This window comes from Carlito syrichta, unplaced genomic scaffold (assembly GCF_000164805.1).
Source record: "Carlito syrichta isolate Samal-C Ts95f unplaced genomic scaffold, Tarsius_syrichta-2.0.1 Scaffold286961, whole genome shotgun sequence".
Taxonomy (NCBI): domain Eukaryota; kingdom Metazoa; phylum Chordata; class Mammalia; order Primates; family Tarsiidae; genus Carlito; species Carlito syrichta.
The window spans coordinates 19110-44014 of NW_007231057.1; the positions used below are offsets into that span (position 1 = coordinate 19110).

Genomic DNA, 24905 nt, shown 5'->3' on the forward strand with positions numbered 1-24905 from the left:
GAGACTCCACTCAAAAAAAAAAAAAAAAACACAACACTGTTACGTTGGTTAAGTCCAGGGTTCTTTCTACATTTTTTTTCTCTTTTTTTGGAGTCAGGGTCTTAATCTGTCACCCAGGTTGGAGTGCAGCGATTGCATAATCATGGCTCACCAGAGGCTCAGGTAATCCTCCCACTTCAGCATCCTGAGTAGCTTGGACTACAGGTGTGCACCACCACACCTGGCTAACTTTATTTTTGTAGAGATGAGGTCGTGCTATGTTGCCCAGGCTGGTCTCGAGCTCCTGGGCTCAAACAATCCTCCAGCCTCAGCCTCCCAAAGTGCTAGGATTATAGGCATGAGCTCCAGCCGTTACTACACTTTTGTAAGTGGGGATGTGAGAAGAAGGACTACAGGACTTAAGACAAAGTAAACTTGAAGAGATGTAACAAACTATTTAAGAGCCCAGCTCAAAGATTCTGTCAGACAATATATGCAAATGAACCAGCTATAGCGAGCCTATCAGTTGCTAAAGGAATCTACAATACAATATAAAAATCTTTACATGAAAAGAAAAGGTCAGTAGATATATGTGCCTTCAAGGAAATCTATAAAACACATTTTCAAGAATATCTAGTGCCACCTGCTGGATTTACATGTGGAAAAAAAGCTAACAAGGATAAGGGAAAAAAATTATAAAAGTATCCTTGGGAAATATTCTCCAGAGTTACCCAGGCCACAGTGGGCTTTTGTACAATCTAGCTCCTTTCTGCATCTTTGACAGCAGTTGCAAACTGACTTGCAACATCCTTGTATCATTCAAATTCTTGCTTCACAGAGAACCAAAGTGAATAGATTTTCTCTACCTCTTGCAGCACGCTCACATTCTTACATGCTTTTTCTCCTGTGATAATGGAAAAGTTATGATGCTTTATGAGATCAATCCCCTGAAGGGTGGCTTGGGCTTATTTCCACTCCCATGACTGTGTTTCATCAACGACCCCATTAACCCTAGCTCAGGACCTCCATGGCTTCTATCCTCAATCTCCTTGGCCCCATTAGAAGCTACCTACTTGCACTTAATAGTTGTGAATCTTTCCCATGTTAATAAAATGTTGACAAAATCCTTCTTCCAACCTACATACCTCTGCAAGCACAAACACCCCTCTCTTACTCTTTCGCTGCCAAACTATTTCCAAGGGTTTCGAAGCTCCTGCTCTCATTTCTCACCTCCCACCCGCTCTAGACTACCATTTGCAGTCTAGCTTCTGCTCTGCTCAGGGCAGGAATGATCACCTGGTAAGCAAGTCCAACAGTTATAACAGATTCTGATCTAGCTTGACCACTCCCTCCTACAAACTTTCTTCCTGCAGCAACCATGATGCAAGAGTTGTCACTTCCCTCCTGCAGCCTCCTCAGAGGCTTCTCTCCCCTGTCAGTCCTTTAAAGGCTGGTGTTCTTCACAACTCTGCTTCACTCACTCATCCCGGGTTTGATTATCTTCTTCATACTGCAGATATCCAAACCTTTACCTCAACTGAAATATCTAGCTTGAGTTCCATACCCAGATCTTTGGAACATGTCTGTAGGCATCTAAAATTCAAAACATTTAAAACTTAACTCATTAAAACTTCCCGCCTTGCGTGGGAACTGACTGAGAAGGGGCATGAGGGAACTCCCTGGGGTGATGGTCATGTTCTCTAGCTTAATAAATATTTAGACAAATGCAGGTGTATACATTTGTCAAAGCTCAAGTAATGTGCACTTAAGATTCAGGGAGAAGTGTCTAATGTCTATAATGCTCTTTAAAATTCTTTCAAAAAGATAAGGTAGATTGAGCTAATCTCGGTAGAGGGATGGCTAGAGTACATATGTGATAAACCAAGGACAGTAAAAAATGTTACAGGTAAAATCTAAATGGTGGGCATATGGGTGTTCATTGTACAATTCTATCAATATTGCTTTATGCTTGCTACTTTTTCACAATAAAATGTTGGGGGAAAACATCCCATCTCCTACCTCAAATGTGGAAACAAGGAGCATGCCTGTTCTTTCCCCAAGGTCTCTGATCTCAGTGGCATCCCTGCCATCTAACAGGTTGAACAAGCCAGGGATCTAGACACCACTCTGACTTTTGTTTTCTACCCCCTGGGACCGACCAAGTCACTAGGGTCTGCCCTTCTTCCTTCTTCATCTCTCAATGAAGGGCACCTCTCTCCACCCCAGCAGCCAGTTCCCAAAATCTCTCACGTGGAATAACTTGGTCTCCTAAGTAGTCCCCAGGGTTGCCGCTCTCCAATCCACTTTTCCTAAATCCCAAATTTGATTATGTCCTTTGCTTAAAAGTTTAAGAGCAACCCACTGGCTCCAGGATAAAGTCCAATCTTTAAAAGGTCTTTTAACACTTGGCCCTTTCCCCCAACCATACTTTTCTCCCTAGTCACTCTCCTCACCCTCTTTCCCCACCAAGCACTCCAGTCACTCTGAAATATCTTCTACTGTCTGACTGTGTCATCCTTCTTTTCTGTGGGTGGAAGCGAGAGAGGGAAGGGCCCTCCAGGTCAATGTGCAAACTCCCCTATCTAGAGCACATATCTCCTTTCTCCCTGGCTAATTTAGTTAGCAATTTAGAAATTACTTCTCCCAGTAGCCTTTTTTTTTGAAAGCCACATGGTCTCCCTCTGTCACCCAGGCTGGAATACAATGGTGTGATGAAAGCTCACTATAGCCTCAAACTCCTGGACTCAAGTGATCCTCCTGCCTCAACCTCCTGAGTAGCTGGGACTACTGGCACATGCCACCACAGTTGGGTAATTATTTTATTTTTGGTGTTTTGCTATGTTGCCGGGCTGGTCTTGAACTCCTGGCCTCAAGCGATCCTCTAGCCCTACCCTCCCAAAGTGCTGAGATTACAGGCATGAGCCACCATACCCAACCCAGTAGCTTCCTTTAACCCTCCCTACCCACAGTCAAGAACCAGTGTCTCATCAATTTACATCTGTGCACCCTGTGCTTCCTCACATTACAGTACTGGACTGTACTTGTCTGTTCAATTGTGCTTCTCCCTACTAAACTAAAGCGCTTGTGAGTGGAAGAATTAACGTTTTTGTGGCCTATTACATTCCAACAGCAGCACTGTGCTAGCATACAGAGGGCATGCAATAAATCTTGACTGAATTAATTTATCACTTATGCATAGATTTCATTCCTATAGGAAACCAAGTCTGTATTTCACAAAATGGAAATAAGAAAATAATGATTAAGTGATGTTACTTACTAGAAAACCTTTTTCTTCAACACTGGAATTCACTTGACATTTTATCTTCAAATAAATATGACCTTCCAAAGAAGATAAAAAGGGCACCTGTGAAGCAAGAAGGTAAATAATTTGCAAAACAGTTTCAAAGTGTGATTTTTCTTGACAAACCATGTATAAATCATAAACAGAGAATGTTACACCTTGAAAATATGCCATTTTCTAAAGCTAGAATATAAGCGACGCGGGCAAGAAGCCACTGGTTCCTTAGCAACAAATGCTTTTGAAGAATAAATTCACTTAAGGCAAAGCCTGACAAAAACAAAGGCCCTAAGTTCCAAGTTAACGTGGGAAAGAAAACATAGATTTAAGAGGATACATGTATTTATCCATTCTCCATCAACAGGTGAATACTCAATAGGAGATTTGTAAATCAATCTGTAAATTCATGTAATACAGTATTACTCAGCAATAAAAGAACAATGAACTGCAAAAATGGAAAAGCTAATCTTCATATTTTATTATTTGGGGGCCTCATATGGAATTCCAAGAGGTTCTCAATTAATAAAGTCAATTTTGAAAAAGAAGAACAAAGTTGGAGGAACCGTACTTTCTAATTTCAAAACTTAAGCAAAGCTCTGGTATTCAAAACAGATTAGACATACACAAAAGGAATAAAATTGATAGTCTAGAATTACATACATCTATGGCAAACTGATTTTGGAGAAGGATGCTAAGACCATTTAAAAGGAAAGAGCAGTCTTTTCAATCAATGGTGCTGAGAAAACTGGATATCCACATGCACAAGAATGAAGTTAGACCTCTGCCTCATACTACATACAAAAATTAATTCAAAATGAGTAATGACCTAAATATGAGCGCTAAAACTATAAAACTTTTAGAAGAAAACCCAAGGGGTAAAGCTTCATGATCATAGATTTGGAAATGGATTCTTACATATAATACCAAAGGCACAAGCAATACGAACCCTATTGTGAATTGCACATGCAAGGGATCTAGGTTGTGGCTCCTTATGAGAATCTAATGTCTGATGATCTGAGGTGGAGCTGAGGTGGTAATACTGGAGAGCAGTTGCAAATACAGATCAACATTGCTGCGAGGTCTGACTGCACAGAGACCATAATAAATCAATTGCCTGCAGACTCATATCAAAACCCATCCAGGCCTCTTTCCTACACTGTGCACTTATTTCAGTCACAGTTTTGGTAAGCCCACAAGCTAACCCTAGCCAAAATGAGTAAAAAAATAAATGTCACTGGAGAGTATCTTTGAAAAGGGAAAAAGAACCAATGATGAGCCAGCAGAATGCCAACCAAGAGAAAACTATATATAAAAAGAAAAATACCAAGAATTCTACTTAAATTATGGGTCCATTGCAACAGGTGATTCACATTCTCCAAGTTTGCTTTTAATATGTGGTGACTGGCTATCCAACGAAGCCAGGAAACTTTCAACATTGCTTTTTGCCACATGGACACCAAGTACCCTGCATTAAAAGACAGTCTTTGGAGTTTTTCAAAAGAAAAAATGTGGACATGAAGAACAGAAACAATTATTGAAGCCCATAATTTCATCACAAATATGTCTGCACTGAGAGCATCACTCTTAGTGGCTAACCACAGTGGTCCCCAACCTTTTTGGCATCAGGGACTGGTTTTGTGGAAGACAGTTTTTCAATGGATGGGGGGCAGGGGTGGTTTCAGGATGTTTCAAGTGCATTACATTTATTGTGCAATTCATTCTATCATTATTACTTTATTTCTATTATTATTATATATATAAATATATAGCATCACTGCCTCAGCACCGCCTCAGATCATCAGGCATTAGATTCTCATAAGGAATGCATAACCTAGATCCCTTGCATGCTGAGTTCACAATAGGGTTCACACTCTTCTAAGAATCTAATGCTACAACTGATCTGACAGAAAATGGAGCTCAGGCAGTGGTGATGCGAGTGATGGGGAGCAGCTGTAAACACGCTTCACTGGTTAACCCGCTGCTAATCTCCTGCTGTGTGGCATGTTTCCCAACAGGCCACAGACCAGTACCAGTTCATAGCCTAGGGGTTTGGGATCCCTAGCTAACCACATTGCTAAAGCTAAGAAGCCCTTTACTATTGGTGAAGAGTTAATCCTGCCTGCTGCTAAGGACATTTGTCATGAATTTTTAGGAGAGGCAGGTCAAAAGGTGGCATAGCTAGCACCATAACTAGACAAATTGACAAAACAGCAGAAGATATTGAGGCACAATTGTTAGAGAGGACTAATGAGTCATCATGGTACACAATCCAGGTTGACAAGCCTACCAGTGTCGACAACAAGGCAACAATACTTGCTTTTGTGCAATATATTTTCCAGGGGGAAGTCCATGAGGCTATATTATATGCACCTTTGTTGCCAATAAATACCACAGATGCAGAACTAGTCTGATTATAAATGATTGTGTATTAAGAAATTTTGTGTCAGTATATGCACAGACTGCCATGACTGGACAACTTTTAGGTTTTACTACTCAGGTCAAAAAATTCACTTCTGAATGTGAGTCTATGCAGTGTCATCCATATAGAAAAGCTGGCTAGTGAAAAAAATGTCACCTGAATTTAACAACGCTTCATAGGATGTGATTAAAATTATCAACCACACTAATGTACATGCCCTTAACTCATGACTGTTTGCACAGCTCTTTGAGGAGATGGATGAAAAACACACACGTCTTCTCTTATACATAGAAGCGAGATGGCTTTCACACAAGTTTTTGAGTTATGAGAGCTGCTCTAGAGATTGTTTTTAGAAAAATAGTCACCACCGGCACTACATTTCAGCGATACAGAATGGATCGCAAAACTTGCTTACTTGTGTGACATATTCAACCTGCTAAACAAACTCATTCTGTCACTTCAGGGGAGAATGACAACTCTGTTCAAGTTGGCAGATAAAGTGGCTACATTCAAAGCCAAACTGGAATTATGGGGGCGACAAGTGAACATTGGGATTTTTGACATGTTTCAAACATTTATGACATGTTTCAGAGATTTGAAAGAGACTGAGCCAGGGCCTTCTTTCTCCCAGCACGTGCATGATCACCTATGCCAGCTTTCAAAAGAGTTTGGGCATTACTTTCCAACCACAAAAGACCTCCAAACTGGGAAAGAATGGATCCACAACCCATTTGTGAATAAACCAGGTGAATCGACTTTGAGTTAGAAGCGGATCAATTGCTTCAGATCACAAATAGCCTTAAAAGTATGTTTGAGACAACTTCAAACCTCCATGCATTATGGATTAAAGTCAAGGTAGAATATCCTGAGATTGTCACAAAAGTACTGAAAAGCCTACTTCCATTTCCAACATACTATCTTTGTGAAGCAGGGCTTTCTGCAGTGACAGCAACCAAAACGAGATTACAGAGTAGACTGGACATAAGCAACACACTTTGGGTGTCACTGTTTCACATCACCCCTAGATGGGACTGTCTAGTTGCATGAAAACAAGCTCAGGGCTCCCACTGATTCTGAATTATGGTGAGTTGTATAATTATTTCATTATATATTACAATGTAATAATAACAGAAATAAACTGCACATAAACGTAATGTGATTGAATCATACTGAAACCTCCCCCTCCCCTCGCCACTCCCCAGCCTGTAGAAAAAACTATCCTCCATGAAACCAGTCTAAAAAAGTTGATGCCAAAAAGGCTGGGGACCACTGTACTAATACAAACAACAAATGAATAAATCTCAGAAACAATATGCTAAGCAAAAGAAGTTAGACTAAAAAGAGTTCACAACATGTACACAGTAGAATACTACAGTCACAAAGAGTAAAATCATGTCCTTTGCAGCAACATGAATGCAGCTGAAAACGATCATTCTAAGTGAACAGAAATACAAAACTGAGTATCTCATGTTCTTACTCATAAGTGGGCACTAAACATTGGGTACACAGGTACAAATGCAGGAACAACAGATGCAGGGCACTGCTGAAGGAGGAAGCAAGGATGAGGGAGAAAGGGGCAAACAACCACCCGCTGTTCACTACTTGTGGGGAGAGGCCTTGCTAGAAGCCCAAACCTCATCTCCATACAAGTTACTTATGTAACAAATCCCAAATATATCCCACAACTCTACAATTTAAAAAAAAGAGTACACAGTCTCAGATTCCATTTAAATGAAGTTCAGGAACAAGGAAAACTAATCTACGGTGAAAGAAATGAGAACAACAGTTGCTTATAGGGGTTGGGATCGACTGGAAGGGAGTGATGGAAATGTTCTGTATCTTGACTGGATACTGGATATACAGGTGTATACATTTGTCAAAACTCAATGAACTCTACACTTAAGATCTCTATAATTATCTGAATATAATTTCTGTACAACTTTATTGAGTATATAACTGAACACAAAGTGTGCAGTTTCATGAATTTTGATATGTGTAGATTATAATCCATGAAACCTTGACCACAATCATAATAATGAACATCTCCATCACTTTCAAAAGTTTCATTCTATTATAGTCCTGTTTTCTTCTACCCCCTTCTCCAGGAAACCACTGATATGGTTTCTGCTTCCAGAGATTAGTTTTCTTGTTTGTCATTTTCATCACAATAAAAGGAAGCTTTTTGGTTTGTTTTGTCTTTAAGAAAAGAGACCAAAATGTATAGCCTTTTATATATAATACATACATTTTATTTTATATATATATAAAACAAAATATATACCTTCCTTACAGGTTATATACTGACAAAAAATAAACTTACTCTGATACATATAACATAGAGTTGATACATTTCATGAGGATAATTTATACTGAATATTTATTTGTGTCACTTTACTTCTAGGCAAAATTCCCAAATTAAAGACTCTACGCCCAATATAAGTCTGTATTACGAGCGGAGTGGAAAGATGCTAACTTAGACCTCCCAGTGAAAGCCAAAGCTGAAATCTATCTGAAGAACTGTGTTGACTCAAGCCACAGCGGCCCTTGTGACTGGCGACGCCAGCCGCTGGCCTCCTTCGTCAGCCTCTGAGCCCAGCCAGGGAACGCGGCTGCCCATGACCACCGCAGAGCATCTTCGCTTGCTCCCACCGGCAGAAAAAGGAGCAAGCCTAAACCCTGCTGCACGGACAGATTGCAAGGCAGTAGGAAATGGGTTCCAGTGTACCCATACACCTGTTGGCGGACACTGGGATCTGCAGATAGACTCTGAATCACAGCTTCCCCCTCAATTAAACCTCAAAACTGCAAAAAGTACAGCCCCCAACCCACAGTTCATCCCCAAAAGTGAACAAAGCCAGAGGACCCTCATGAGGAAGAACAAGAGATTGAACAAAAGAAGTAAAAGCAACCCCACCTACCCTGAAAAACAGAATTAAAGAAGGGGAGGGAAACGGGGAGAGAGAAAAATCTATTCAAATGAAGAAAAACCTAAAGAAGAACATGGGTCTCTACCAGACCCCTGAGAGGGCAGACACTGAGAAAACTGACTTTGCAATGCAAACAATGAAGAGCCCCAAGAATGACTGGACTCAAACTACACACCTAGATATCAAGACATTAATGAAAAGATTAAAAAGATTTGAGCCGGGCTCGGTGGCTCAGCCTGTAATCCTGCATCTTTGGAGGCTGAGATGAGTAAACTGCCTGACACCATGGGTTTGAGACCCGCCTGGGCAACTTGGTGAGACCTCATCTGTACAATAAATCAAAAATCAGCCAGGCATGATAGCACGTGCCTGTAGTTCCAGCTACTTGGAAGGCTGAGGCGGAAGGATCGCTGGAGCCCATCAGGTTGAGGCTGCAGTGGCCAGGAGCAGCCACTGCACTCCAGTCTGGGTGACAGAGTGAGACTCCAACTCAAAAAAGAAGAAAAAGATTTCAAGAGAGACAAGAAGAAACTAGAAAGGAGCTGATAACTGAGATAACAGTAGTAAAGAATACTGTGAATGAAATAAATAACAAACTGATAAGCATGGAAAGCAGAATTAGCCAAGCAGAAGAAAGAATCTCAGAGCTTGAGGACCAAAATATAGAACTAACCTAAACTGTCAAAAACATAGAAAAGAAGCTTAAAAAGACAGAACAAAACCTTCAAGAGATGAGTGATTACTTCAAGAGACCAAACCTAAGAGTAATGGACTTCCTGAAACAGAAAGAGAGAGAAAAAACCCAAATAAATACAATCAGAAACACAAAAGATGAAGTCACATCTGACCCTGAAGAAATACAAAAGATCATTAGAGACTACTATGTACACTTGTATGGAAACAAACTTGAAAACCTTAAGGAAATGGAAGACTTTCTAACATCACACAACTAGCCTAGGTTGAAACAAGAAGCAATCGAGACCCTAAATAGACCAATAACAATCAAGGAAAGTGACTATGTAATAAGTAAACTACCTACAAAAAAAGCCCTGGACCAGATGGTTTTCCAGCAGAATTCTATAAGACATTTAAGGAGGAGCTGATACCAATCCTACTGAAAGTATTCCAGGCGATTGAGAAAGAAGGAACCCTCCCCAAATCATTTTATGATGCTAACATCACATTGATACCCAAGTCACGTAAAGAACCAACAAAGAAAGAGAACTACAGGCCAATATCTTTGATGAACATAGATGCCAAAATTCTCAACAAGATCCTAGCAAACTGGATTCAACAACATATCTCAAAAATCATCCATCATGACCAAGTAGGCTTCATCCCTGGGACGCAATGCTGGTTCAACATTCGTAAGACAATAAATGTAATTAAATACATCAACAGATGTCAAAACAAAAACCACATGATTATATCATTAGATGCAGAAAAAGCTTTTGATAAAATCCAGCACCGCTTCTTGATAAAAACCCTCGAACATCTAGGCATACATGGAATATACCTCAAAATAGTAAAAGCCATCTATGAGAAACCCACAGCTAGCATACTCCTAAACAGACAAAAATTAGAACCATTTCCCCTGAAAACTGGAACAAGACAAGGATGCCCACTCTCTCCCCTCCTGTTCAATATAGGATTGGAAGTCCTGGCTAGAGCAATCAGAAAAGAGAAGGCGATCAGGGGTATCCAAATAAGAAAAGAGGAAGTCACGTTATCTCTCTTTGCAGACAACATGATTGTGTAACTTGAAAACCCAAGAGAATCTGTCAAAAGCCTCCTTGCGCTGATAAAGGACTTTGGCAAAGTCTCAGGGTATAAAATAAATGTTCAAAAGACAACTGCATTTCTTTATACCAATAATAAACAGAAACCCAAATAAAAAGCTCAATCCCATTCACGATAGCCACAAAAAAAATGAAATACCTTGGCATCATCCTAACCAGAGACGTGAAAGACCTTTACAATGAAAAGACTGCTCAAAGAAATCAAAGATGACACAAACAAGTGGAAAAATATCCCATGCTCATGGATTGGAAGAATCAACATTGTGAAGATGTCCATCCTACCTAAGGCAATCTACAGATTTAATGCAATACCCATCAAATTACCAGCAATATTCTTCTCAGACCTAGAAAAAAACAACACAGGAATTCATATGGAAACACAAACGACCAAGAATAGCCAGAACAATCCTCAGCAAAAAAAAAAGAACAAAGCAGGTGGTATCACATTACCAGACTTCAAACTATACTATAAAGCTGCAATAATCAAAACAGCTTGGTATTGGTATAAAAACAGGCATATAGACCAATGGAATAGAATTGAGATTCCAGAAGCAAAATCTCAATTTCTCAACCAACTCATCTTTGACAAAGCCTCCACTAACTAACACTGGGGAAAGGAGAACCTATTTAGTAAATGGTGCTGGGAAAACTGGCTGACCACATGCAGAAGATTGAAATAAGATCCCTATCTATCCCCATACACAAAAATTAACTCTAAACGGATCAGAGACCTAAATGTAAAACCTCAAACCATAAGGACCTTAAAAAATGCAGAACACACCCTTATGGAAATTGGAACTGGCATCCAATTCCTGAACAAAACCTGAAACGCATGGGCCATAAGAGATAAGATAGACAAATGAGACCTCATTAAACTGACAAGCTTCTGCAAAGCCAAAGAAACCATCAAGGGAGCAGAGAGACAGCCCACAGACCGGGAAAAAGTATTTGCCAACTCCAGGTCTGACAAAAGTCTAACATCTTGGTTCTACAAGGAATTCAAATGTGCTCAAAAGAAAAAAACAAACAACCTCACTACAAAGTTGGCAAAAGATTTGACCAGACACTTCTCAAAAGAAGACATACGAGCAGCCAACAGACACAAGAAGAAATGTTCAATCTCACTAATCATCAAGGAGATGCAAATCAAAACTATACTGAGATACCACCTAACTTCAGTCAGAATGGCCATTATCAATAACTCAAAATATAACAGATGTTGGAGAGGATGTGGTGAAAAGGGAACACTTCTACACTCTTGGTGGGAGTGTAAACTAGTGCAACCTCTATGGAAAGCAGTGTGGCAAGTCCTAAAAGCTCTAAATATGGACCTCCCATATAACCCTGCAATCTCCCTACTGGGAATGTACCCTGAAGAACTGAAATCACTCTATAAAAAAGATACCTGCACACGAATGTTTATCGCAGCATTGTTCACAATAGCAAGAACCTGGAACCAACCATGCTATCCATCAAAAGAGGACTGGATTAAAAAAATGTGGTACATATACATGATGGAGTACTATGCAACCATAAAAAAAGAACAAAATCACGAACTTTGCAGCAACCTGGATGGAACTAGAGTTTATAATACTGAATGAAGCTGGGCTTGGTGGTTCAGCCTGTAATCCCGTGCCTTGGGAGGCGGAGGTGAGTGAATTGCCTGAGCCTGCGGGTTCGTGACCCACCTGGGCAACTTGGTGAGACCTCATCTCTACAATAAATCAAAAAAATTAGCCGGGCATGCCTGTAGTTCCAGCTATTAAGAAGGCTGAGGCGGAAGGATCGCCAGAGCCCAGCAGGTCAAGGCTGTGGTGGCCGGGAGCAGCCACTGCACTCCAGTCTGGGCAACAGAGTGAGACTCCAACTCAAATTGAAAAAAAAAATACTGAGTGATCTCTCACAGAAACAAAGATCTGAGTATCACATGTTCTCACTCATAAGTGGACCTTGAACATCTATCGTAATACTATAAGAAAAGGATTGACAGTGGCAGGAAACTATGGGGGGGCAGGGAGGTGGAGGGAAGTGGGATTAACGGTAGCCAATATCTGTCTGGGGACGGGGAGACGCCCCTTATCAACAAGGGTGCCTGAATGATGCATATTTGTATACCCAACCCTTAACTGTACCCCACAATTTTAAAATAAAAAATATGTTTTTTTAAAAAAAAGAACTGTGTTAAGTTCAATACAAAGAAAGTCTAGAGTGGACTGAATGCAGACCAGATCCCATTACTGTCATGATGTGATGACTCTTCACTCCCAACCTTGGCTGATTTGCTAGCTATAGATACACAAAATCTAAATTATACTTAACTTTCATCGACTAAATTTAATTCCATGTTTGTTGCAAAAGGAAATACAAAAAATTTATTCCTTTAGGGCAATGCAAAGAAAACAAATAAATAAATAAAAATAAAAAGATACACAAGAATGGGTTCTACCTGTATTATGTGCTCAGATTTCACCTCCAATTAGGATGCGAAAATCCACAAAAGACAGCCTTTCTGCTGTAACAATAATACTGGATGAACTTAAACATTTTTTATTTTCCTTATAGAAGTCAAAGAGCAGTCATTACACAATCTGGACACCGAGTCACCAGGCACTTGCGATGATGCTACACCATGCCTGTGGCCCATCTGACCAGCCAGGCCCCTCAGATGAGAACTGCACCCAGGCTAACGCCAGCAGCTCAGCTGCCAGCCTGCCCTACCATCTGCAGTTGGCTCACTTGCTGCTGCATTAGCCAGGCCTGATGGCCAGATGGCAACCACAGCAGGCAGTAAGCTCTGCTGTTGGTCACACACTGGGTCAGGCCATCACTAGGGGCTTCATTGCAGGAAGTAATGCCAAGCCCTCAAGGCCTGACATCATTTACCAGAAACCTCAGGAAACCCAGCCCACACAGCAAAAGCATTGCTTGTATAAGTTTTTGGAGTATGTCCAGAACTGGGGTGACATAAAGCTCTGTGAGTATTTCAGTGAGGTGCTGAAACAGTACAGATTTGCAAATGGATAAATTCAAATTATAAAATAGAAATCAGCTCTCATAACAAAGTTAATTTATCATAAAAATATAGTTGATAGAAAACTATCAGTTAAACCTCCCCTTTGTCATTCATAGCTTCCTTGCTTCAGAATTGCAGTGGAAGAAGTTAGTCTTACTATGTAGAATTTCACTGAGATGGTATAGAATTTGGGGCTTGGCAAATGTTTGTGGCTTTCTTAAACCAGCTGTTGTGATTTTATTTTTCTGTGAGTTGATAAGAAAAAAGTAATTTTCTTAAAAAAAAAAAAAAAGACATCAAAAGGCAATGGAGGCAAAAAGATTGAATGAAGCAAATTCAAGTAAGAAACACGTCCTTTCTAAGTGAGACAGATTGGGGCCAATTTGTTCCCTGAACAAAGACCAGACAGAGAAGCAAGTTTGCTACAGGCAATGACTTCAGTAGGGAAAGGGAGAAACCAGTTGAGTCCTTAGTGGTTGGGCATGGGCTGTTGAGGTAAACTTGCGTGCAGAGCTGGCTCTCCCTACTCACCAATTCTCCCCCACAGGAATTTTGCTGAGTAAGTGCTGGTGAAGATCAGTCTAGTAAGCAGAGAGAAATTTTATAGACTTGCAATACCCTGATCTCAAAGTTACTGTCAAAGCATTTGAAACAAAAGTTGAGCCAAAACTAACCAAAGCCCAGTTTCAGCCCAACTTCTGATTACATCAAAGAGATCAGTTCCTAATCCAAACTAGCAAGTTACTACCTACCTCAGTCTCTACTGTTGGTTTATAACCTAACATCTGGCTTAAAATTAAAAGTAAAAAAAAAAAAAACCACACAAGTGAAAAAGTAGGAAAATATGGCCTTTATCAAGTGGGAAAAATCCTGTCAAAAGCAGATCCACAGATAACCTGAATGTTAGAATTTGAAAACAATGACATGTATAAAATGTTAAAGAGTTTAGAGGAAAAGATGGATAAAAATGAGAAGATGGAGAATTTCAGCAGAGAAATAAAAGCAGTAAAAGAAGATTCAAATTAAAATTTTAGAACTAAAAAAAAGTCTGAATTTTAACATTCACTAAGCCAGATGCGGTGGCTCATGCTGATAATTCTAGCACTTTGGGAGGCCAAGGTGGGAGAATTGCTTGACCACTCCTAGGAGTTCAAGATTAGCCTGGGCAACATAATGCGATCTTGTCTCTACAAAAAAAAAATCCAAAAATTAGCTGGGTGTGGTGGTGTGTACCTGTAGTCCCAGCTTCCTGGGAGGCTGAGGCAAAAGGATCACCTGAGTCCAGGAGATCGAGGTTGGGATCGTGCCACTGTACTCTAGTCTGGGCAACCCTGACTCAAAAAATAAATAAAAAATAAAAATTTACTGAATGAGCTTAACAGGAGACTGGATCACATCATGAAAAAAATAGGTATACCTTAAGACTTATAAATAGAAATGATAAAAAATAAAGCACAAAGAAAAAAAGAATTAAATGACCCAAAAAGTGTCATAGGCCTGTAAGAAAATAATCAATAGATATATATGTTTAAATGGAGTTCCAGAAAGAAGAGGGAACAGGGTAGAAGGAATATTTGAAGAGATAATGCCTGAGTATTTGTTAAAACCTGTAAAACACACTAACTACACATCCATATAGCTCAGTAAAACCAAACAGGATAAATACAAAGAAAATTACACTTAGGCACATTAGAATCACACTTAAACATCAAAAATAAAAGTATATTTAAAAGATAAAAATAATGGCTGACTTCTTTTCAGAAACAATTGAAGCTATAAAATAAATGAGCATATTTAATTGTGAAAAGAATAAAACCTGACAAACTAATGGTCTATACCCAGAAGTCTATATTCTTCAGAAATTAAGGCAATATAAAAACATTTCTGGATATGCAAAAACTAGATAATTCATTTCCATCAGATATACATTACAAGAAAGAAAAAAGGAGGCTCTACATGAGAGGGCAATGATTCCAGATGGGACCCCAGATCTACAGGAAGAAATAAAGAACACCAGGAAAGTAAATATAAAGGCCAGTTTTTAAAAATATTAATATTATTTTAAAAGATGATTAAATGGAAGGTTGAGGCGGAAGATTTGCATGAGCCCAGCAGGTTGTGGCTGTGGTGGCCATGAGCATGCCACTGTACTCCAGCCTGAGAGACAAGAGTGAGATTCCAATTCAAAAAAAAAAAAAAAGAAGTAACAACAGTAAATTGTAGGATTTATAATAAAAACATAAAATATATTGGGATAGGTAAATGGAATTATACTTGTTATGGGACTAATATTGTAAGGTACAAGAAGTGATTTTACAGTAATTCAGGAAAGACTTTAATAGATTAAGGATGCATATATTTCTTAGCCACTACTTAAAAAAAAAAAAAATACAGGGAAGTATAGCTAAAAATCCAACAGATTTAAAAGAATTACCAAAATATTCAATTAATCTAGAATAAAGCAGTAAAGGAAAAAACAAAGGAGTAAGAACAGATGAGAAAAATAGAAAACAAAGAACATGATGGTACACTAGGAGCTGGCAAACTTTTTCTATAAAGAACCAGCTAATACAGTTGACCCTTGAACAACATGAGTTTAAACTGTGCAAATCCATTTATACACAGACTTTTTAAATAACTATATTGGAAAGTTTTTTGGAGGTTTGTAACAATTTAAAAAATTTGCAGACAAAACACAGCCTACAAATATCAAAAAATTAAGAAAAGGTTGTTTGTCATGAATGCATGAAATATATTAGATGCTAGTCTACTTTATCATTTACTACTATAAAATAAACAAATTATTAAGTTAAAGTGTATCAAAACTTACACAAATCAGACTATACAAGGGGTCATTTGTAGTCAAGAGAAATGTAAACAAATACAAATATGCAATATTAAATCATAACTGTACAAAACTAACTGTAGTATAGTGCACCACTGTAATAATTTCATAGCCACTTCTTGTTGGCTATTGTGGTGAGCTCAAGTGTTGTGAGTTTCCACTTAAAATTCTGTGACACTAATTTAAAAGAGAGTCTGTCTCTCTAGTAAACTGCACCATTGTGTTTAGTCCAATACCATAAACCTTGAATAACACCACAGGATCCATACAGGTGCACCACAAGTGAAGCTAAAAGCACTCTCAAAAAGCAGAGGAAAGTCATAACATTTCAAGCAAAAGTTGTGTTGCTTGATGTACCATAGACTGAGGCCTGCAGCTGTGCTTGCCCACCCTTTCAAGATAAATGAATCCAGCATAAGGACCATTGTTTAAAAAAAAAACAGAAAATGATATCTGTGGAGTCATTGCTGCAGTTAGGCCAGTGGACACAAAAATTGTGCACTCCTTCTGAAATATGTTTTTATCTTGTATTAAAAAATGCACCTATTATGTGGGTACAGGATTGCTATAAGAAAGGCATACCTATAGACTCATATGATTTGAGAAAAAGAGAAGTCACTGTAACTTAAAGCAAAAGAAAGCTGAAGGATCTTAAGTTGGAGAATTTAATGCCAACAAAAAAAAATGATTTGATAATTTTAGAAAAAGATTTGACTTTAAATATTTCAAGACAAAACAGCAGAATGGCTTCTGCCGACCAAGAGGCAGCAGCAGAATTACCAGACATTAAGAAAATCATTGAGGAAAAAGGACAACTGCTTGAACAGGTTTTTAATGCAGATGAAAGTGCCCTATTCTGCAGGGAGGGGAGGGGGGAGCCACATAGGACATTTATCAGAAAGAAAAGCATGCACCAGATTTAAGGTAGGAAGGATAGACTACTATTTTGTGAAGATGTAGTTGGGTTTATGATCAGGATGGCCTTTATATACAAAGCTGCTAACCCCTAGCCTTGACAGAAAGGAAAAATACCAGTTGTCAGTATTTTGGTTATATAGCAAGAAGGCCTGGATTGGTTCCATCAGTGATTTCCCCTGAAGAAAAGAAGTACCTTACCAGTAAGAGACTGCCTTTTAAAATTCTTTTGCTGTTGGGACAATGCACCTGACCACACAGAACCCCATGAGTTCAACACCAAAGGCAGTGAAGTGGTCTATGTGCCACCAAACATGTCTCTAATTCAGCCTCTAGTCAGGGGGTCATAAGGACCTTAGAGACTCTTTACACATGGTACTCTATGGTTAGGATTGTCAACTCTATGGAAGAGAACCCCCAAAATGAGATCATGACAGTCTGGTGTACATTGAAGATGCCACTGTTGTTACAGAAAAATCTGTCAAAGTCATTAAGCCCCAAAAAAATTCCTGCCAGGGAAAACTGCCCAGATGTTGTGCATGACTTGACAGCATTTACAACAGAGCCAGTCAAGGAAATCAGGAAAAAGATTGCAGACGTGGCAAAAAAGGTGGAGGATGAAGGGTTTCACAATACGGATTTGGAGAAATTCAAGAGCTAATAGACACTGCACCAGAGGAAGTAACAGCAGACAACTTGATGGAGATGAGTGCTTCCCAAGTGGTACCAGACAATGAAGATGTAGACGAAGCAGTGCCAGAAAACAAACTGACATCAGACAATCTGGCAGAAGGGTTCTGATGATTCAAAGCGGCTTTTACTTTACCACAAGGACCCTTCTATCACACCAGCACTGAAACTAAAGAAAACAATGGAAGAGTGATTAATACCACATAAAAAACATTTTCAGAGAAATGAAGAAGCAAAAAAAGTCAAATAGCGATGACTGTATTTGCTTAAAGTTACACCAACTATACCTGCCTGTTCTGCCTCCCCTTCCACTTCCTCTGCCTCTGTCACCCCAAGACAGCAAGATCAACCCTTTGCCTTTCTTCTCCATCTCCTCAGCCCACTCAACATGAAGACAATGAGAGTGAAGACCTTAATGATAATTCACTTATACATAATAGTAAATATCTTTTTCTTTCTTATTATTTTCTTAATAACATTTTCTTTTTCTAGCTTACTTTATTGTAAGACTATAGTTCATGTTGGGCGTGGTGGCTCAAGCCTGTATTTTGGGAGGCGAAGGCCTGAGGATTGCCTGAGTCCAGGGATTCAAGATCAGCCCAGGCAACTTGGCAACACCTCGTCTCTACAGAAAATCAAAATTAGCCGGGCATGGTGGTGCACACTTATAGTACCAGCTATTTGGAAGGCTGAGGCAGAAGAATCGCCTGAGCCCAGTAGGTTGAGGCTGCAGTGGCTGTAAGCATGCCACTATACTCCAACCTGGGTAGCAGAGTGAGACTCTAGCTCAAAAACATCCAAAAAACAAAAAACAAACAAAATGTGTATTAGTCAACTGCTTGTTACTGGTAAGGCTTCCAGTCAACAGTATTGGCTGTTGATAATTACAGTTGTTGGACAGTCAAAAGTTATACATGGATTTTCAACTGCACAGGGGTCAGTGTCCCTAACCCCCACGATGGAGAGTCAATAGACTTTATTTTAGACTTCGCAGACCATATGTTTCTGTCACAACTACTCAACTCTGTCATTGTAGCATGAAAGCTACAATGTAGATAATACATCAACAAATAGGCATAGCTGTATCACAAATACTTTATTTAATAATAATGTATCAACATCGGTTTAGCAGTTGTGACAAATGTAATAACATGTTAATTTGGTTAAAAACAAAACAAAAAACCAGACCATGAGCTAGATTTAGCCTGTGAGCTGTAGTTTGCACACCCCTGATAGGCTAAACCCAATCAAATAAGTATCACATTAACGCAAATGCCTATTAGCATATGGACTAAACATGCCAATCAAAAGGCAAAAGATTGTCAGATCAGATAACAAAATATGACCATAAGAGATGATGTTTACAAGACATAAACCTGACATATATAGACACAGACAGAATGAGAGTAAAGGATAAAAAAAAGATGTAACATACAAACACTAATCAAATGAAAGCCATTGTGAGCTGGGCTCGATGGCTCAGCCTGTAATCCCGCGCTTTTGGGAGGCTGAGGTGAGTGGATTGCCTGAGCCCATGGGTTCGAGACCCGCCTGGGCAGCGAGACCTCATCTCTACAATAAATCAAAAAGTCAGCCGGGCATGATAGCGCATGCCTGTAATACCGGCTACTTGGAAGGCTGAGGCAGAAGGATCGCCGGAGCCCAGGAGGTCAAGGCTGCGGTGGCCAGGAGCGGCCACTGCACTCCAGTCTGGGTGACCGAGTGAGACTCCAACTCAAAAAAAAAAGAAAGCCATTGTGACCATTAATATCAGACAAAGTAGACTTTAAAATAAAGATCATCAGACACAAAGTAAACGATTGACAAGGAAGATACAATCATCTTAAATGCTCATGTACCTAATAACACAGGTTTAAAATACATGAAGCAAAAATTGATAAAACAAAAATTAAGTGTCTAAATTGTGACTATGTTGCTCTTACTAGTTGTAAGTTTGGGGAGGTTTTGATATTTTCTTACAGATAAAACATGCTTTCTAACATGAAAATGTTTATACGAGAAATATTTTAAAACAATTGGTACACATGGACGTAAAGATGGAAATAATAGACAATGGGGACTCCAAAAACGGAAAGAGTGGGGTTTGAGGGTTTAAAATTACTTATTGGATATAATGTTCAATATGTGGGTGATGGGTGCACTTAGACACCCAATACTCCTCACTATGCAATATACTCATGTAACAAATAAGACGGTAACCCACTGTTAGTGGTATCTTAAATCTGTAGAGCAAACATACTGGATTAGCCTCAATAAAAATTCCATTCTGAAGGGGATCTCAGGGGTAACCCTTGTGATTGTTTATATTGGTCAAGGCTTCAATAAAATAAACACTCCCTTATACTGGCTGTATCTGGTAGCAAATAAGACTGTCTACTCTCAAAAGCAATTAAATAGGATTGTTGTATGAGTATAGAAGGCCTTGAATTTTTCCTATCAACTTAGAGAACATCTAAACTTAACTATTTTAAATATTCTTCTACCTCAACCCCAAGCAACTGGAACAAATATTTGCTTCCGCTCATCACCCTGAAAAGCACAAAATTCATCCCAAATTTCACATCTAAGTTGTACTATATTTGACTCAGAAAGAGACTTGAAAGTGAAAGACACAACAAATTAAATTGAGTGATTTGATTTTGCATTCAATCATGTGATTGGTTACTTAAGTTATAATTTCAGAGAAGTTAAAAGAATGATTTTAATTTGCAAGTATAAGATTTTGAATTAAAATGGCAGCCAAAAAATTTTTCAAAAGTACAGTCTATATTTAAAATATGTCACTAAAGTCTTTTTCATTTTACAGATTAATGAAATCTCTGACATATGTAGAAATTGGCTATGTAACAGTACTAAGAAATACAGTTCACAAAACCCAATTCTTATGGTTATCTAATTTGCAAGTCTTGTTTTAAGAATTTAAAATAAAATTAAAACTATCATCTGGACTTTTGTTAATTAGCACTTCTTTTAACTTACAGAATGTTTGTAATTGATCTTTACAAGAATATTAAATATCTAAAAAGAGTCTTCTAAAATATATAATTATATTCAGTATAATTTTAGAGTTAAATGCATTATAATTTCAAAATTAGCAGGTAAAACATCATCTATATAGCAATATACCTATCAGCCAATTAAGACCATACGTTTTCTACTTTTAAACCATCACTAGTAGCTCTTTCAATAAATGAGAAGTCAAAAATACAGAATAATTTATTATAGTTGAAACATGGTATTCTAATGGGTATCCAGAAAAATCAATACTGAGGAGAATATAGAGTTTTAAAGAACTATCAAATAGAATAAAGAATACAGGAAAAAACCCAAATACCAAACATGCATGAAAAAAAAAAATAGGGAACTTCCAAGGAAGACTTTAAAATGTTAGGAGAGTAGAGAAAAAGATGCCCATTTATAAGAGTCTCAAAAAAGAATAATGTACATTATGTCCCTAATTATTCAAAGAAACCCAAAAGATAGAGTTGTTAGTGAAACAAACACATGTGGATCAAAAATTAAGGATTGATTCTTAAGCTCATTAGTTTCAAGCAAAGAAAATAAGGCAACCTTGTCTTGGAACAAATAGCTCAGTAGCTCGCGCTCTTTTACATCATAATTTATCTAAAATAAACAAAATCAAAGACAAAAAAAAAAAAGAGCCAGTATCACTCAATGTGTTAAACTAGCTACGTAACCAAATTAAAAGTTACATAAATTTTTAAACATTAACATGTTAAAACACATTCATGCCTAATAATAGTAATCAAAATTTCAAATATAGTCTGCTTTTTGTCCAACAAATAAAATAAAACATTTTGTAAAATTTTAAAGTTAGATTATTTTAACTTAACCTAATAGTCCATACTGGGAAAACAAGTCCAGAGAAATGAAGTGACTTTGTTCAACATTAGAGAGTAAATTACTAAAAATACTGAAAACCAGGCCATCTAATTTTTATACTTTTTCATCTCTATATACTGAGCACATACATCTCTTATAATAATATAAAATATCACTGTATCACATAATGGGAGTCAAGTCAAGGAATAAAATTTGCCTCTAGTTATCTCACCCTCAAAATGGTCTTGTTAGCTACTTAAAAGTTTAGCTATATGTATAATAAGAAAGTACTCAATACTGTTATAACACAGATGTGAATTTTAAAGTTTCTAATATGAGAGGGAAGAATAGGAAGGATATCCCTTAGATTCATAAGTACTTTTCTAAGAGATTAATCTCCCTTTTCCTATCTTGTCAAAACTAAATCCATACAATATAGCTCATTTCAAATCATTGATTCAAACAGGCAAGATATTAGGTCTTAAAACTGCAAACTTTACATCTAAATGCAAAAAGTAATAGTTCTTTAGTCAGAAGTGACACTTAGAATAAACCAGCATGCACCACTTTGAAGTTCAAACTATTAAGATAACAAAAGAGAGCCGGGCTCTGTAACTCAGCCTGTAATCCCGCACCTTTGGGAGGCTGAGGTGAGTGGATTGCCTGAGCCCGCGGGTTCGAGACCCGCTGGGGCAGCAAGACCTCATCTCTCAGCCGGGCATGGTAGTGCATGCCTGTAATTCCGGCTACTCAGAAGGCTGAGGCAGAAGGATCACCAGAGCCCAGCAGGCGAGGCTGCGGTGGCCAGGAGCGGCCACTGCACTCCAGTCTGGGCGACCAAGTGAGACTCCAACTCAAAAAAAAAAAAAAAAAAAGATACAAGAGAGAAATATTTTCAAAATAAAAAATGAATATATATCATTTAGGTTCATTCAAACCTAGCTAAAATATACAATTCTAAGAACATACATTTTCAGCCAAAGATTGCAAATATTTGAAAGCATTGTGGCATTTCCATTGGCCTAATTTTTCTAAAATTGAGAAAATTATACCATATCCTTACAAATAAAGTTGGATTACCTTGTCCAGAACAAATTTAGTGTTTCCCACTGAAGATAATGACAACGTATAAGATCCAACAAGGGCAAAGTTGCTGGTACGCACGGCATTGAGACCCCCTGGACTGGCCATGACTGTATAGAAAGAGGAAATGAAGTTTAGTTCAGAGTGACTTTAGTAAGTGTAAATAACAATTCCTTACCTCTACCCCAATAAGACAAAATTATATTGCCATAGAGAAAACTGCCCCACTTTCCTCCATCTTCAAATATGGGAGAAAATAAATCATCAACATATTTTCTAATGAAAAAAAACTACTACATATTTTGTACTTTAACTTAAGTAAGGTACAGACATGACTTAATATTTGAGAGTGGTATGTTTTTAAAGACACAGACCTAAAAACACGTGTGCATAAAAAGCATCTTTCCCATAAGAAATACAGAAAGGACTTCATTGCTAGTTATACTCCCAGGTAATATAATTAGCAGCACAGACCATCTCTGCATAGATTTTCTCTTATGCCAGAGATAAGAAAGAGACCAATAACCCAAAAGAGGTGAGTAAAACCAGCTCCTTCCTAATTCCCTTTGGAAAATATAGTTCTGAAGCCATTCCAGAAGGCCTTTCCTGGCTTATTGACATTTCAGTTCCCTGTGAACTTCGATGCTGGTTATAATCAGTAAAGTTAAAAGAAGCAAATTCCACAGTGTGGATAGCACAAAACACACCTATAGAACAATAGAAGTTGGGATGAAGAGTAATGCTACCTGCTGCAATTATCAAGTGACGAGGTAGCATATGTGTACTGACTGCTAGAATAATCTGATAGTTGAAAGCCCACAGTGATGCCAGAATAACGTGATGATTGGTAGCCCACCATCATGTCTGATGAGGGTACAACCAGACTACATGCTATTCTGCCCAGTAAGCTTATATGTCACCAAAAAATCCACATAGAAAATACTATCCCAAAGAAGGTCAAGGTAAATACTCATAAATCAAGGTGGCGTGTATGAGTGTGTGTGTGTATGTGTGTGTGTGTGTGTTATTCTAAATTTCAAATAGTTCAAGATCCACTCACCTGAAGAATGAATATTGCTTTTCTAAAAAAAAGTTGTGAAAAAACATGTTATTTCCTTTATTTGACATAAAGATTTAAATATCAAACACAAAACTCTTAACACAAGGACTACATTTCAGAAAATGTTCTTCCTACATAATTATCATGTATTTCCCCCCATTAATATATTTTTAAAATTTCCAGTGTTACATGCTTAAAAATGGTTAACCAATTTAAAATTGTATGTGTAAGATGAAGATTTCTCTAAGAAGCTCAATATCTTAAACATTTTACTTACTGTGGTTATAGATGTAAGGAGTCGCTTTGGAGTAATAGCCTAAAAGAAAAGATAGCTTAGTATATTTACTATTAAACATTATGATTCAGAGTTTAAAATTAACCCCTTGAGATATTCCTACACAGAAAATAATTCTTAACTATGAATACATTATATTTAAGTCCTTGACTAAGGCTTTCTCATACTCATTCCTTTTTTGTTAGAGTTAAAAAGTTTTTTTAAATTTTGACTTAGAAAAAGAACAAAAGATCAGAGACTAGGAAGGCTGGAAACCAAGCTAGAGGTTCTATTCCTTATGCCTGCACAGTGACCATAAAATTCTTAAGTACTGGTTTAGAGAACTTAGTGAGATAAATGAGAAAAACCTTAAGAAAAGTTTTAAGCAGTTATAAAAGTTAGTTGTCAAATAAATGAAAATAGAATAATCTAGTCTGAGAATATCAGCTTATACTTGAGTCATGATAACTCACTGCAAGATTACTTTTAGTATTAATACCTACTTAACCCAGTAACTAGAAATTGGGGCATAAAACTGATCCCAAAATGTCATAATCATCAAAAATTATATATTAGAATTGGTAATAAGGCTATCTATTACTTCTGATTATAATATTTTTACTGGGTTTCTTTCATTCCTACCTTGGACTTGGATGTTTTTTTCTTCTTATCAGGTCCTGAGGAGTCTTTCTTTTGTACCTACACAAAAACCCAAAGTTTAATTAATTTATAATCTGGT

At 38.0% G+C, this 24905-nt stretch overlaps 1 protein-coding gene across 3 annotated transcripts in view; it reads right to left on the reverse strand.

The window, feature by feature from the left end:
• Window positions 1–24905, reverse strand: part of ANLN (anillin actin binding protein) — an 83769-nt gene that overhangs the window by 16597 nt on the left and 42267 nt on the right. For all 3 annotated transcript variants that reach the window (XM_008052648.2, XM_021709794.1, XM_008052647.2), the window contains 5 exons: window positions 24809–24865; window positions 24170–24208; window positions 23893–23914; window positions 22830–22942; window positions 3257–3343 (listed from right to left, as the gene is read on the reverse strand). In XM_008052648.2, coding sequence (XP_008050839.1) covers window positions 3257–3343; window positions 22830–22942; window positions 23893–23914; window positions 24170–24208; window positions 24809–24865 — 318 coding nt within the window. The remainder of the gene's footprint in view (window positions 1–3256; window positions 3344–22829; window positions 22943–23892; window positions 23915–24169; window positions 24209–24808; window positions 24866–24905) is intronic.